This window comes from Centropristis striata, chromosome 15 (assembly GCF_030273125.1).
Source record: "Centropristis striata isolate RG_2023a ecotype Rhode Island chromosome 15, C.striata_1.0, whole genome shotgun sequence".
Lineage (NCBI taxonomy): Eukaryota > Metazoa > Chordata > Actinopteri > Perciformes > Serranidae > Centropristis > Centropristis striata.
Genome location: NC_081531.1, coordinates 29,387,042 through 29,404,112, shown reverse-complemented (window position 1 = coordinate 29,404,112; position 17,071 = coordinate 29,387,042). Strand labels below are relative to the sequence as shown.

Here is a 17,071-nt window from a genome sequence, read left to right as displayed (position 1 = left end):
ACCACCTCTCCAGCACAGCCTTTATCAGCCCACACTAGTCCAGCTGCTCTTCTATAATAAAAAGAATTATTGTGCAAATGTGCTGTAAGGTGTCAACCATGTGTGCGTTGTGTTTCTTTGTACTCACATGATCTTATGTAAGAATGAAGCAGGTGTGGTTGACATGTGTCCCTGAAGATGCTCCTTAAATCAAGCTGCAGAGTCCACTAGGGATTGGAGGGGGACAGGTGACAAAATACCTTATTGCAACACATTGTGACAACATCCAAATGTAAATGGATACTCATCATCCCCAAACAATCACATTTTGGAGGTAATTTTAACTGGCTGGACTTGTTTGGATTACATGATAGGAACAATGCAAGGGCATGCTTGTTGCTGTGACAACAGAGATCGCAATAATAGCTCAATTAAGCAAACACAGTCTAAATTAAAGTGATTTGACCCAGCAGGGGTGTCTTTAATTGGACTGGGGGCAGTTTACATCATGAAGCATTTGGTACAAGGAATCACTGAGAAATGTTTTCTGTTTGGGTGTTAATAGAAGCCTGATTATTCATTAGTTAAAGGCATTCACTCAGAATATGGGCTTTTTGTTCACACTCACCTTTCTGTCACCCTCATAAACACTTCAACTGTGTTCTTTTGACACACACAAAAGAAAAAGATGAAATCAGAGCATTCTGACTAGGTTTGCAAAGGGGTGGAACATTTCTGGTGAATTTACCAGAAATTTTCCATTGGAAGTTAAGCTGGGGAATTTTGGAAATATTAAAAATAAAAAAAAACATGACATTTTCAACAACAAAAAAAGACCTATTCAAAAAGGAAGAGCCCCTCTTCCTTCAACATGTAAATGAGTTGAACATGTGATGGAGGAATGCACAGTGCATGTAGGGGGCGTGGCCTCAGCAGGGGGCGTGGCCTCAGCAGCCCTGCAGTAAGCAGTGAGCTATGTTCATGTGATTGAGGAATAGCAGATATTCAAGTGTATAGTTCCCTGTTAAGGGCCAACCTTCGATTTTGTAAATTCCCGTTTATTCTCATGAAAAGTTTCCAACTTGAAAACTCGCCGAATTGTGCAACCCTAATTCTGACCAGATTATTTTTTACAATAATTGTGTTGACAATAAACATGACAACGGGAACTATTATCTTAAGGTCTTAATTAATGTACTGGCTATTTGTGCAGGAATAAATGTATCCACTATCATGTAGGGCTGTCATTTGCCCCAGAAGGTATGATTAATTGACTGAAAATAGCTGCATTATGTATGTTTAAGTTGCTTATACCAAAATAATTTTACTGTAGTTTGATTTAAATTCTGTAATCCAGTTGTCTGTGCTCTGTGAAACAATTTCAGTAATCTCATAAAGCCTTGCAGTAAATTTAAAAACAAAAAAACCCCTATACAACCATTGTGCTGTACTTGTTCCCATAAGTCAAGATTGTTGCTTCCTAGAAATATATCTTTTCTTTCTTGACTGTGGCTTTAAATCTACAGCAAACAGCCAAGCTACTTCTCTTTTGACACTACTGAAATTGAATTGGTTTGAAATGAGTTGCAATGGACATTTAGTGGCAGAATGGATGTGCATCGTAATAAAAAAAAAGTATTGGGACACTGAGATGTTTTGATATGAAAAGAAACAATGGCTGTGAGTGCTGACTTTCAGCCTCGGGGTAGGGTTGCTCATAACCCATTTCTATACATATCCCAACTGCAGAACAGTGCAGCAGGATCCTTAACATAGAGACAACACAAGCAAGGAGCTTCTGGGCCAGATGCTTGTTGGATCTCTAGAGTCACTTTCACAACCCCAGTCCGTTTGGTTCGTCCGAATCAGAGTGAAATTGATACATTAGGTTGGTTTCGTATTTAGTCTGGTTTGCTGTCACAGTACAGAAATGTAAGCGGACCAAAAATAAAAAGATTTGAAGAGGGGCGTGTACGAAGGCAGAGTGCTGGAAATCTACTTGCAATATTATTTCTGATTGGTTGAAAAGTTGGCAGTGAAAAATGTAAACACGAAAATAAACAAAGTAACATGGAACCGAGGGAAAACCAAGTACGTTTGATACTGATCATAATCTGCTCTGGTGTTCACCAAACTAATGTGGAGGGAAACATTCAGAAGGAGCTCCTTTTGAGGCTCGGGGTCGTCAACAATGTGCTGATCCATTATTTCCACAGACGATGTGCTGCAATGAGACAGCTGTATGCATGCTGCATCTACCACCAAGGCAAATATTAAGTTATTTTGAGCAATATGTTAAATTGGGTCAGATTCTGGTCGGATTACGTTCACAGTGAATCGAACCGCACTAGGGTCTGTTTGGAGGTCCGAGAGTCCTCTTGCAAGTGGTCTGGGAGCGGTTGTTTTGGTCCACACCAGAGTACGACTGGAGCATGTACAAGCAACCAAACAGAGGATTTGTTCGATTAAAATGGACTAAACTTTGGGTTGTGAAGCGGCCTAGATGTCAAAGTCGCTGTGAAAGTGCCTTTTAAAATGTATTTTTATATATTTACCATTTCTCACAGAAATATGGCGCGCTTTCATGTAATTTTTGGAAAAGTCCCATTTAAAGTCCCTGGCATATGCTTTAAGTATGTACCATCTTGACAAACCATCACTGTGGTGGAGCTTTTAGAAAGGGGATTACAGGACGAGCCGTATCTTGACATTCAGCAAACCACTTAACCACGCATGTCACCCCTGCTTCATACACGTGCCTCTGTTTTAGCCATGACTGCTTTTCCCTCTATCCATGCCCTTGGTCTCTACTCCTCCTTGCCTTTTTAAGCCATCCTCTTCTCCTTCCTCATTCTGACCTCGCACTCTTTTCATACAATCCTCACGACTGCACACTTACTCCTGTGATTGGAAACCCCACTCAGTTTGGCTGAGAGTGGGTCGAGTGTACAACCACCGAAAGACACACATGCGGATATTTAGTCAGAATTATCCAGATGCAACAGGCAGAAGTTGTTGAATAGACTTTAAACATGTATCATTTTAAACTACTTATTTTCTTGATTTGATTTAAACAATCCAGAGAAGAAGACTTTTTAGAGAAAAAAACTCTTAAATATGTTGAAATAAAGTTGTTGGTGTTGAAGTAAAGCTATAAAATATAGAAAACATTATTATTTATTACCAAATAATATCTGCTATAATGATTTTGGCAACAAAAAGACAACAAAAAATGATAATGTTACATGTATTCTTACATACATCCAACTAATCCTAACAGAGTTTTAGGGCATGTACTGTATATTAGAAATATGCCTCTCTATATATATATAGAGAGATATGAAATGACCATATCAGGATCAAAGATGTTAGCCATCATGTCCAGCCCAGGTCAGACCTATGGAATATTAAATCATCCAACTTTGCTAACTACAGCTCAGCCTTTCATACCTTCAAGTGCACACAAAGTACAGGTTAGGAACTTATTTTTAAAATGCAGAAATGCCAAATAATCAATCATCTTATTGGCGATTACAAGCAGTCAATTACGGGTCATCGATACCAGCTGAAAAAACTTAATATGCATCCCTAATTATTTGTAAAGTAGCCTATCTCCATGGCTTTTATGGTGTTTTATTTCACAACTGCAAGTCCTTTCAGGAAGTCCTCCACATAAAGAGAGATGGATTCGCTTGTCAGTTGGATGTGGCTGTCAGAGCCGGTAATGAATTAGTCAGACATGCACATTGCCAGAGAAATGTTCATAACACAGCCACATCACGAACATGAGACACACATTGACAGTGTATTGCTTGGTAGACAGACAAATGTAATACTTTTGAAAACAGCGAGCAGAGCATTGTCAACCAAAGCACCAGTGTCTCCTTTAAACTAGAGGCTAAAGCGTGATGTAAGCTCGTGCGATGTTTTTGGGCTCTGGCTTGCTGTCATCACTTCTCAATGATCACATTTAAAGTAGGCTAAAGCAACGTCTGGCCCATGGCTACATTCAGACTTTTGGGTTTCCTGTCAGCCTGGGATCCTCGGGCTCTTTTGACTCTTTCTCAGTCTTGAGTCAAGAATAAAGCCGATTGCAGTTTTGCTAGGGGGGTTAGCGTTGAACGTGCCTGCCTCAGGAACGTAAGCTAGTTAATTCAATGTTATCCAGTAAATCTCTTTTTAAATTGCACCCCTCTAGACATGCTTTTATGTGTTGTCTTCATCTTTGCAACCACCTTCTCTGTCTCTTTTCCTCAATTTTGTTTTTTAGAGATTGTATATATGAAAAAAGATGAGCATCATTATTATTTTTGGCATTTTTAAACTTAACAGCATATGAGTGAAACTGGGCAATCACGTTAACATGGCTTAGCTGCCTTCTCTATTTAACTTAGTGGGCCATTCTATTCTTAAATTAGCTTTAAGCTCGAGGCAAAGCAGCTGTCAGACTGCTCCCTCAAACTGTGTGTATCGCCCACAGACACCTATACACACGCTAACACAGCTAGCATTTCACCTAGATCATCGCTAATTAGTGTGTCACCAGATTGTGCACACTACTTGGCTTCAGTATGACACATTCTCCCACTCACGACTACCAAACACACTTAAGAAAACAGATAAATAAAAAGTAACAGCCCCCTAGAGGCAGCAATGTTCATCTATACCAAAATTTTTAAGAGTGTCTGGCCAGTGGCTGTCAAGATATCTCACTCTGTTGGTGTGTTGGTGTGGAGAGTTGTAAGATAAAGGGTTTTCCATGTGATCTACAGGTGTTAAGGAGAAAGAACAGTGGTGACCAACAGCAACATATTGATTTTCTGGTCCAGCAGTGACAGAGGGCCTTTTGTCTAACATCTCCTATCGGCTCCTGCTGCCTGCTGCTTTGTGATCCCTGCTGTTGCTTTAATAACCTGCATTCATGCTTCATTAAGGCCTCTTTAATTGACTTCTTCTTGATCATTTGTGATTTTTTTTTTTTAATCCTAACTTGTGTTCTCATGTTGTTAATTATTGGGATGGATCCGTGCAGCATTGTAGCGAAGGAATATAATGACATTTAGTGTGTTTTGTGCAGCAAGCCTTTATCCATTTTGTATGAGATGTTTGCAGCAATTTCTTGGGTTAATTGGAGTTATAATAAGTGCAAAGTGATATTTCCTTGTGGATGTTCCCACATTTTCTGGCTGCAGTGTGATGAGGATGGGAAAGCAGTGGCAGATGGAGCGGCCATGGTATCTGATTGAGCTGCTCTTTGAGTCTGGAGGGCTTATGGTAAATAGAATAAATTGTGGGATGAAGCTCGCGGCCCTCATCAGCACTGACAACGCAGTGGTTCTCCGCAATTATGGGGTCGCAATGAAATTAACACTGTGAAAAGAACTTACAACCTAAAATGTTCATTTTCTCAGACGGATTAATGGTAACACTGGAGCGGCTTGGTAGTAGAGTGGTAACAGCGCATGCTATACTGTATAACTGCAACCTCTTGGGCTTTAGTCTGGCCTTGGGACCCTTTGTACTACCTTGTCATTTGCAAATACCTTCATCATTTCAAGTGTTAATTGTAAAAAAATAAATAAATACATAAATAAAAAAAATTCCAGACTATCCTCTGTTAAATAAAGGCAAAAATCCAAACAATAATCTTTAAAAAAATGTTTAACAACTTAAGTGCCCTATTTTGCATTCACAAGCAGTATATGAACATTTATTGATTTTTCAATTACACACTACAATGTAGGAGATGGTATTTGTTACAACGTTTAATTTTAAGGCCAGTATTCAATTAAATCCAAGTAAGCTCACAGAATTTGAGGTAACCCAAAAACAAATCGGAAGATGAATGTAATAAATCAAGTGAGAGGTGGTTCTCGTAGGCTGGACTTCTGGATAACAAAACTTCTTTTTGCAGCAAGTGAAGTCGCCCCCTGCTGGCCGTTAGAAAGAATGCAGTAGTTTTAAGCATTTTTCAGAGGCCATGTCCACTTGTCTAATGCAGTTTATGTCTGAAGACAATGATTATCAAGTTCCACTTTCATGGCAGTCTGGCAAGTAGTTCCTGAATTATTTTTGCTTTGGCCCAAAGTATAGCCAGGCTTTATATTAATTTAAATTAAATATCTATTCAAATAGATAAAACAGAGGTATTACAATGTGCACAAAAAGGTTATTCTCCATCAAAAAGAAACAGCTGGCTACATTAGCTGCCTTGAGTCACGACAGTCCTGTAAACTGTGACGTAAATAAAACACTTTATTACCTGACTCCAGACGTCTCCCGACTCCAGATGCCTAGCTTGCTCTTGCCATCACCTACTGAATGTAACGGTCACATCAATCAAGTGAACCGTGTGTGATTTTACGTTGTTCAGTCTATTCTAACGTGGTAGCTTGCTAATATATACATACCAGGATGATGTCTTGTCAAGGAACACAAACATCGGGAGCAGATGAATCCGTTTACACATGATTTTACTCTCTGTGTGCTGAAACTGTTTATTAAGTTGAATGCCTGTGCTGTTTAGTTGAAGCATCTGGCACTGGATGCATTTAAACATGCATAACAATGACAGCCTTGCAGGTATTTTATTGTCTTTGTTCCACTTTCTCTATATAGATATGTTTTTTTAAATCATATATTTTCTTTTTTCTTTTCACAATTTAAGATAGAACTTAATATTTTTCAAAATGGCTGTAACCCAAAAAAATTGTCTTGCATGAAAAAAAAAGACATATGTTTCTGTGATGGGTATATCCTTCCACTTCTCCATTATAATCTGTTTAGACTAAATTCCTTATCAAGCTGCCTGTTTATATGTAACAGACATTCGTATCACATGATACATGAAGATACGGCTTAAATGGTGCTGCGATTTTTCATCTCACCGACTTGAAAAAAGAACATACGGTACTACAAAATAAAAACGTATCTTCCCAGAAGGTTCAACAGTGATCCTATTACAATAATCCTAATATGGTTTAAAGCTCGATTGACATAAAGTCTCTCGAATCTCTGCCTATTACCCTCGCAGCCCTCCCCTTGTCTTCGGGGGCTTCAGTCTTCATTATGTGACATGTCATATGTTGGAAGACAAAAATATTTCAGGGACTTGGCCTGTCTGTAATTAAAAGACACTTTAAAATATAAGTTGGGCAGCTAGTGACTTTATATCTACCAAATTGATGTATTAGTTGTGAGCTGTGTGCACAGGGTAGTATTATTTCAGTTGACTAGTTTTGTCTCAAAGCAAAAGAATTTCACATCCAAATTGACAAGAATAGGCTGAAACTCTGTCTCCTCCGCCCTGTTGCCTCAGCATCATCGATGCATCATATGGTTGTTACAGATTACAAAGGAGAGGAAGTGACTTTTCTAGTGGTGGTTTCTGAGTAAATCAATTCTGATATAATGCTGCACTCTCTAGGAGTGGCAGCCATTTCTTTCCTCATCTCCTCTTCCTGTATCAACCAGTTCATCCTGGCAGTCTGTACATTGGGGCAGATTCTGGATTGCTTCAATGTCGAGTGTGAAAAGAGGATGAGGCCCTTTGGCTGAGCCTACATATGCAGCCTGACAAATCTAATCTTGGCACCAGTTCTTCTTCTTCTTAGCCTCTCTTTCGTCAACAAGACGATGTATTCATTTTACCCTGTCCATTTAGGATCTAAGGGAACATTGAGGCCTATAAACAACTATTTTCATTAAAACTGCAGGGTTGTTTTGCTATACCTGTGAAAAGAACACTTCCCAAAGCAGGCGAAACCCTATTTTCTTGTTGCATATGTTACATCATGCAGAGCCTTCATGGCTGTGTTGGTTACATGTTTGTTCACTCATTGTCAAACATTCCTATCAAACTATAGCTCATAGCAATATATATTTGTTAGGAGGAGTCGGGCACTGCCAAGATGACAGCCATCCACATTTAGCTTCACATTGGCTCTTCAGAAACCAATGGGAGATGTTGTGGACCATACGTCCATATTTCATACAGTCTATGATTACATATCAGTTATTTCTCTAGAATATCGAAGAGATATCTAAAAAGGAATGACCACTGTCGATCACTTGCAGACACCAGTTCAGTGAAAGAAATAACCAGAAGTCATATGATTCCCACAAGGTGTCATGGGGCTTGGATGAGGTAGATTTGCTTTGAAAGTCATTGCATAATAGCTCTAAACACCACAATTAATGGGTAGTGCAAAAAGGAGTTATCTGTTCCATTAGATACCGAGCATAGAGACAGTGTATCACTGTGTCCAGACATTGTCGCATTCTACTGCAACCAATATACAGCCATCAGACCTTTGTTTTCTTTTGTTTTTTAATTAAAGGCTCCCTTTTTCATAGCACAGTGACAGCAGACAGCAGACGAGAAAGTTTAGTCAAAAACTCAGCACTCTGTTTCTGGCTTGCTAAGCTTCTTGTCGTCCACAGATGTTGACTAGTAGAGAAGAGCAGCTTGACAGCTGAAGTAATGCATGTAGTTTTAACACTCAAAGTGGAAACAAAGCAATATAAAATCCCAAGGCAAGCATTTTCTCCAGCACCGCCGTTCTGAAAGTTTTCACAAACCACTCTGACCATTCCATTTTAAAAATACCCATAAAAGTGTCCCACTGGCAGAGACATTACCTTCTCAAACAGCTTCAGCTGACAAGACTACCTTTTATATAACAATAGCTTAAAACTGCCTTGTGATTTGTGTGTCAATTTATCTCATTTTATGCGTGAAGATGCACGCTCAGTGCTGTTTCAGCTCACGGATGGTTGACATGAACAGATGTTAGGGATGTTCGGGTACTACCATTTGCAAGTCACATGTGAGAGGTTGAGAATAGACCAATTTGTGCTTACCGTAGAGTCTGTGCTCACGTGCAACATCTGATGCCTCATCGGATTTTACGCACATGTATGTACATCATTGCTAGTGCACTCAGGGAGGCGAACATAACAGAGAAGAATATGCTGCACTTGACCCTCACCTGTGCTATCTCAGTAAGTAAGGACATACAATACGAGCACAGATGGCAGTAATAAATTCAAAATATCTAAATGACGATAGCATGTATAGGCAGTGAGCAATGACAGCAGCTCTGTGTAATTTAATTGAACTTGAAGCCACAGGCTCATACTGTGTTCTGTATATTGTATTGATGCGTGTGTGGCTCTCCACAGTCTTTCCCTTGAACTTACCAACTTCCAATACATTACAGAATAAACAGCAAACATGGTTCTTTTGAAGGGTAACAAAATCTGCCTACATGGCAAAAAAAGGCTGTCTAAAAACAAGATAAAAACACTAAATTGACAAGATTTCTTAAATTAAGACTGTTAAATCTAGAAATAAGCATGTTGAACGGTTAAAATAAGAAAACAAGATCAATTTTATTCAACACTTCTAAATCTAAAGTTTTTTTTTTATCTTGGTAAGAACCAAATCATTTGCAGTGCACCCTGCTCAGGCCAGTTCATCGCTGCTTGCAGCTTTAATTTATCTTGTTTTAAGAGTTAATTTCTTATTTTAAGCGTTCAACATGCTTATTTCTAGATTTAACCATTTTAATTTAAGTGAAATTATCTGTCCATGCAGCCAGATCATTTCCCTCAGATTTAGTGTTTTGATCTTGTTTTTAGACGCACCTTTTTTGCAGTGTACCAGCACTTATAAGGGTGTTTATTTGATCTGTTATATCATGTTTAATCTGTACTAGAAACAAAAGTGTAAAATTATAATCTTGTGGTTGCTTGCATGTTACCCCTGTTTACACTTTATTTGCTCAGCTGAGCTAACTCTTTCTTGAATGTAGCTTCATTTTTAACAACCAGGCATGAGATGACCTTCATCCACTAAATCTCAGTGGGAAAATGGTTAAGCTAGGACTGTACCATTAGCTGCAACGTTTCATTTATATTGACTTGAATTCTAAATTAGCATCCAAATGCTGCACAGTTTTTTTCTCCATGTCTATTCATTCAAACCTGGTGGATCTGCAGTTGCAGATAAAGATAAAGCCACAGTAATATTAGCAGTAGTCTACTATTTGGAGATTTCGTTTTTTTCTTTATGGTTCTAAAAAAATATGGCGTCATAAAATCGGGTGACAAAGAGTAAAACTTCATTCAAAAACATAAATTAAATCTTTGAATGTAAAAAACACAAAACACAAAAAATCATTGGTGCAGCCCCAGATGAAGCTTATTTCCCAAAATGTTGAACTTTAAATAAACGTGTTTGGGTGAATGAAGGTACAGAGAAAAGTAACATATCTCCCTCATTTACTTGCGTCCTATTTCAAATAGCTGTAGTTAGTGTCTTCTCTAAATCATGCAATCTTACCCTCTCACCAATGAGTCTTTACTACAATGTGTAGTTAGTCATGCACTGTGTATAATTCACATTAATCTTTTTTTTAAGTTGGATTTTCAGCTTGACTATGTATGCACACTAACTTTCTTGATGGGAATGCAGGGTGTCCTCACATATCCTACCTCCTCCTCAGAATGTGTAGACTTGTCATAAGATGGAGTCGCTCAGAGGGCTTTAATGAAGTGAATATTTTTTTCCAGACAACTTGTTTCTGTTTTGTCCTGATGAAGCAGAGTACTGCTCACATCACTAACTTTGAGCATCCTGTAATGTTGCACGCCATCCTTCTGCTGTATTTCCGTATGTCATCCCTTGTGTCTGCTGCCTGGCAGTGGAGTGTGGATATTGCAGAATTGAGGGTGGAGGGACGAGGTGGCATTCAACCAACAGTTAGCGCCACATAAAGCCTTTATCACACCTAAACGGCTCCGTCTCCCAAAGCCAGAGTGAGATAAGCACTGCCCATTCATCTGTAATGATGTGGAAGCAAGAACCAACTGAACTGAGTTGAGAGGGAAAGGCTAACTCTGACACAGTGGGGATGGCTGAAAAGGGTGCAGGGCCAATGGGGTTTGTCTTGTCCGCTCCTCAGAATGATGTGTTTATTTAGTTTGTGTTCTCTGTGGATTCAAGCTGATTACAAGATGAGTGTTGTTTTACACTTCAAAGTACTGTAATTATCTGCGAGATGAAAATGTGAAGCAGAGGCCACATTACACCATGGTCATTGAAAAAGTTCCCTTTGGACTACAAATTACGTTTTTGCAACCAGACTGAATATTCCTAGACACTTAACCCTGCCTTCAAATGCTCCTTGGAAACTACTGTTCTCAAGTAATAAATACAAAATCCATATGTCAGGGCTGTAGTCAAGACAAAGTCAAGTCCAAGACCTGGTCTAGGTGAGTCTAAGTCAAAGGCCAAGACCGAAAGCAGTCTGCACTGAGTTCAGAATAATGCTCATGTAGTGATTAAGTCGTTCAGATGGACTAGAATTATAGATTTATTTAGTTAAATTTGATCCATCTTCCAACATCAATCTAATCTAATGCAAGGAAATATTCTTAACAAATAAAATGAGATAGTGATTATGAGTAATGGTTAAAAGATTAGATTGACTATCACTTAAACAAGCTTTCCAAAAAATGAGAATAAAATGAATCTGCTAGTTTATCTTTCTTCATCTGTTGATTGTACACACTGTATCTTCCATTGTTCCTCAGACAAACAGATGCACATGGCTGATTATTATGCAGAATAAAGTTATCAGACCTTCTCTGTTGCTGGTCAGCCAAATTTACAAACAGTCCAGTTTGTGCCAATGTGCAATTGGAATGACTATTTATGTTAAGTTTTTTTTTCACAAATTGCAAATGTATTGTCTTTCTTCGATACCTGTGAGAACTGCCAGAATGTAGTGAATGTGATTCACAACCATTTTAGTGTTGCTAAGATAAATTGAGTTGCGTGTTTTGCATGATCTGACCTTTATAGGTTTAATGGCATTTATAGAGAGCACCAATCAAACTATCCAGAGTGAATATTGACCGATCACAGTCGATGGCCGACTGATTGTAGCATCCTTAGCATTTATGAAATCAAGAGTATAGCCTGACTGGCCAACAGCAAGCTATTTGCCAGGAAAAGTAGTGATAAAATGCAATCTACAAATTTACTATGCACTCAAGTGACAGAAACGAAAGCAAAACCTATATTCACATGGCTCTCTATGGTAGTTGTTGGCTAAGTAGCAATGATCTAGCTGCATACATGACAGTTAAAAACAGGTATATTACCACATTGGCAACAAATGAGTCATCTGGAAAGACACCAGTGGGTACAGTAAATGATGTTGTGGTAAACACAGAAGAATACAGCATAGTGGCATATTCTCTGGTGGTTTCATATTTACAATAATGAAGATTTATGCCTCCTATTTTAGACACCTTTTCTGCTGAACTATTACATCTGCAGTCAAGTGCCGTTATTCCTTCATTTTGAACTAACAGACACTTCATCTTAAGTAAAATCAGCTTACCCATGTTGTCTCTTGTGCCTGTTAAAAAACACTGATGGGGCTTAAAGAGAACACACACACTGACTCAAACCTGCAACCTGTCTGTGTCTTCCAGGTGTAATTGGCTCCCTGACTGCAGCTCTGGACCCATCAGGAGTTCCAAAGAGGAAGACGAATGAGACCACAGAGTCTACCTGAGAATGCTACGTGTCCCCCAGCCTCACCATGTCACCCTAGGAAAATTGTTAACCTGTCCCCGTCCACAAATCCTCTTTTTGCCTTTGTTATTTCCCATAACCCTCTGAGTTTGTGATCCCTCTCTACACCCATCTAAAGTCCTAGTGATATGACTAAAAGAGCCTTTATTTTGGACATGTTGTTTTTTCCTCTCAATGCTGCCAGCCACCAAGGCTATGGTGGGAAGCGCCATTATACTTCTCAGCAGGTTGCTCATCATTGTCTGCTGTGGCTCTTGGGACTAGTGCTACACCTCACCCTTTCCTCGTGTCAACGGGTTGACCTGAAACACCCCATAGTGTCCACTGGCTATGGAAAGATACGTGGCATCAGGAAGGAGCTCAACAATGAGATCTTGGGCCCCGTGGAACAGTTCTTAGGTGTGCCATACGCCACCGCACCTATCGGCGAGCGCCGCTTCCAGCCTCCTGAAGCTCCAGGCTCCTGGCAAGAGATTCGCAACGCCACGCATTTTGCGCCAGTATGTCCCCAGAATGTCCATGGGGTTTTACCTGAGATTATGCTACCAGTGTGGTTCACAGACAACCTGGATGCTGCAGCGACCTATGTTCAGAACCAGAGTGAGGACTGCCTTTACCTCAACATCTATGTACCCACTGAAGATGGTGAGTGAGACAAAACTCTAATGCTGGATATTGCTGGAGATTTAGTTAGTGTTGCTCTGTTAAACTGTGCATTTATAGGTGAGAAATCCTCTGTCTGCCTGAAAAGATTAGTTTGTGTCACGACTTTTTCTCTGTGAAGAATAGCTTGTACTTTTCTAATCTTTTACAAATATCATGTTTTTGTCAGTGCTCCAGGACTCCCTGGAATAGTGTCATTCTGATCAGTTAGCCAAGATTATATTAAATGGAAGAAGATCTCTTAACGTGACCCAAAAGACACCCAAGAGATTAATAGATGTATTATCTCCTGGTCTTTTATTAATTTCAGTCTTGGTTGTTGGTTTCTCAATTACAATCAGTCTAATCATTATCTAAATGTACATCATGCAGCATAGTCACACGTGCATCATTTCTAGTGTCAATACTCTTTGATAGACTTTATTGTTATTTCTCACATTTTAACATTAGATCAAATATTGAAAATTAATACAAAAAATATTACTATTACTTAGCTGCATTTTGTATCAATCAGCCACATTGGGATGTTTGCTTCAACCAGAATATATCTTCATGATGCTCATTTTGTTAGCTGGCTAACATTAATCATTAATAAGAGTAAGGAGCATGTATTTCAAGAGACTTGACAAAGTAAAGAACAGGCTAGTATATCAATTCAGATTTTGTTCCTTCAACCAGTAGAGGAGGAAAATCTATCCAAAAGGTCATGCACTCAAAACAATTCAGATATTTCTTTTAAACATTTAAAAGAACATAGCAAATATATGTTTTGCCAAAGAAAGCCCTCACCTTTCCAGTCATAGAGATTGGACAGTACGAAAAAGGCTTGTTACATTTAATGTTCAACATAGAAGCTGGACTAAGCTCAACATTATTATCATTTCAATTCACTGAAGGACTAGAATCCACATGGAGATATATTGTATTATTATTAAATACTCAACGAATAAGCCTTTTATGCCATGACTCAAACAGGATTTTAACTATTCACAAACTGTCTGACAAAGGTTTCCCTGTACCTGTGCTATTTTACTTAAGCTTCTTGCATGGTTGCTTCACTTGATTCTCTGCTTGGCCTTGGAATGCTGTTGTAGCATCTAGGTTAGAAAATATAACAAATACATTGTCAAAGACAGCCTTGTTGAGGTCTCCTGGGGTGAAATTAGCCAAAAACTGAAGATCACTATAATGCAAAACGTCCATTTCTTCATAGGCTATCTGGGTGTACTTCTTGCATTAACGATCCATTGGAGAGCATTTGAGAAAGCAGATGAACAAAGGATCAAAGTGTAACTTTGGAGACAAAGCATATGCTACTGATGATAGTAAGGGAGGTTAATGAAAAAATGTTAAAAAGTCTATGATTAATGGGCTCACCTGAGAGTTGCGTGAGAGTATGCAAGAAAACACATGTTTATGCATTACTGTTCTAATATTGTATGAAGTCTAACAGAGATTTGTAGGCCAATCTTTGCACCTCTGCAGCACCACAATACTAAATTTAGAATGGCATTTTGACACTGTATTTTGTTGCTTTTCCAAATTTTGCGCCCTCCTACGACCTATATTCCATATATAAATTGTGATTAATTTCCATATTGTCATTCAACATGGAAAATGTACATATATGGGTAGAGTGAGAGCTCTGCAGTGACAATGTGCAAGCTGTATGCTACATATGTCACATACTGACTGAGAGGCTGATGTAGAATCTCCTGTGTTATTCCCAAGGGACAAGGTGTGCAAATGAGTGAGACTGATTTAACATGTAGCCCTGTCTGCTTGTCAGAATCTGTCGCTTATTGTCAGGGGTCACTGCTTACGCAAGGCTGATGCTGTCCCCAAGGATATGTTTTGCCCTGTGTGTGAGAGCGAAATAGAGACTGAAGGAGACTGGAGTGGTCCTGAAATCAAACACACCACATTTTACACGTAACTGCTGTCACAATATTGTAAACTAAATAGTTTGCATGGTGTTCAGCTTGTGATTATGTCAGAAGAACAGGGTTCTGAAAGCTTGGTTTCAAATCTGAGGTATTTTGCCCTGGCATTCAATTTCTATGACTAAATAAAAAATATTTAATTGACACTCAAAATCTCAGCTAGTCTGCTTTCTCTGGACTGTGCGGTTTAACCAAATATAATTGGCAGTGATCTTTTATTTGATGAACCACAAAAAAACCACAACGTCAACACAGTCCTCTCGCTGGAGATGGAACCTGTACAGTGCTTGTCCTGATGTCGAGATAGAAATTTGCCAAGAAATAATGGGTCGCCCACTTGTCTTTAAATTGTTTGACTTTAGTCAACTTCAATGTGTTTAGCCAATGTCCAGACTGAAATTTTGCAACTGTTGCAACTGTCAATGATTGCCACAAATTTTGTACAGATATTCATGCTCCTCAGTGGACGAATCACTCTGTCTTTGGTGAATAATTATGAGAACAGGTCTGTCATAATAATTGCAATATCGACTTATCAGGCTCAGTAAAAATGATCAAGGTCATGCCCATACTGTTCATTATTGCCTGTTGTGTGTATTTGTTTACATGAGAATGTCTTAAACACTTAAGCCAACATGTCGCCATAAAAACAGCAGGGTTTTTCCGACCATTATAAGACTTGTGCACTGTGTTTCTGTGTGTTTTTTACAGCACAGAAGCCGAATGAGCAGAAAAGTAACTGTGCTGAGACATGTTTTACTGTACTTTCTGATCTTGCACTTTTATGCTATTGTATTATCATTATATCAGTGACATAATATTTTTCTAAAATAACAATAATATTGTTTATTGCTATTATTTTTCTGATAATGTATCATCCAATGAAATGTAGTCATTGAGACAAGGGTATATTAGAGCTCTTACAGAGATCCATGCCACTCTTAGGATGATTTATAACAACTTTGATGGTCTCTAACACCATCAAAATTTGAAACCGTCCATTTTGCATTTTACATGTCCATCTATAATTTGTCTTTAGTGCTAAGTAGCAATTGTCAGCACGCTTAAATGCTAAATTCAGCTGGTAAAACATCGTCTTCCAGGTAAATTCGCACTTAGCTCACAGCCTCACATAGCTGCTAATGTAGCTGGAGACTATTAGTGGTGTTTCAGTAAGTTAACTTTCTAACTTGATCTCAGTAAGTGGTGGTCAAACATGTTTAAAAGGACGGTGTCAGTGTTGTTTTGCACTGTGTTTGGCAGTGAGCAGTTGCATGGCGGATGTAGGTGGGCCAAAATGAATTGGCAGCACAAACTCACACTGCCTGGATCAAAATGTTTTGGTGCCAAGTATGGCCTTCACAACTTGATTTTAACACATTTAATCTCGGTAGTACAACATTATGTATTATCTCCCCATTCTACCTTAAGTCATGCCCCAATCTAATTTATGCGTTCGAAGTCTAGAAATACTGTCATTGAACATGTTCTTTGCGTTATTCTTCGGACAAAAGAAAATTCACAGCTCTCTTTTCTTTCTGCATCTGTTCACCCCTCCTGCTCTCTCCTCCCTGAAATCATCCCTGCCTCCTCTTCTCTCTCTCCTCTCCCCTCTCCTCCATCTTTATGCAGATGGCGGTAGAAGGGGTCACTGTTCTGAATGCAAATGAGCTTTGTGCCCTTCCCCACCAGGCCTCTATGTAGCCTGCTACTTTCTCAACTCAAATGAAATTCAAACAAATCCTTAGAATAATGTAAATAACACAAATGTTCTTGTGGATTGAACATTGAGATTTACACTCTCCCTTTATATCTCTGTTTTGCTCCCTACTGCCTTTTACAGTGTTCTACCCTAACTCTCCTGTGTGGCCAGGCT

General features: G+C 38.9%; 1 protein-coding gene across 1 annotated transcript in view; it reads left to right on the top strand.

The window, feature by feature from the left end:
* Nucleotides 1-17,071, top strand: part of nlgn2b (neuroligin 2b) — a 65,711-nt gene that overhangs the window by 14,260 nt on the left and 34,380 nt on the right. The window contains exon 2 of the mRNA XM_059351235.1: nt 12,487-13,234. Within this exon, the coding sequence (XP_059207218.1) occupies nt 12,718-13,234 (517 nt within the window). The 5' untranslated portion in view covers nt 12,487-12,717. The remainder of the gene's footprint in view (nt 1-12,486; nt 13,235-17,071) is intronic.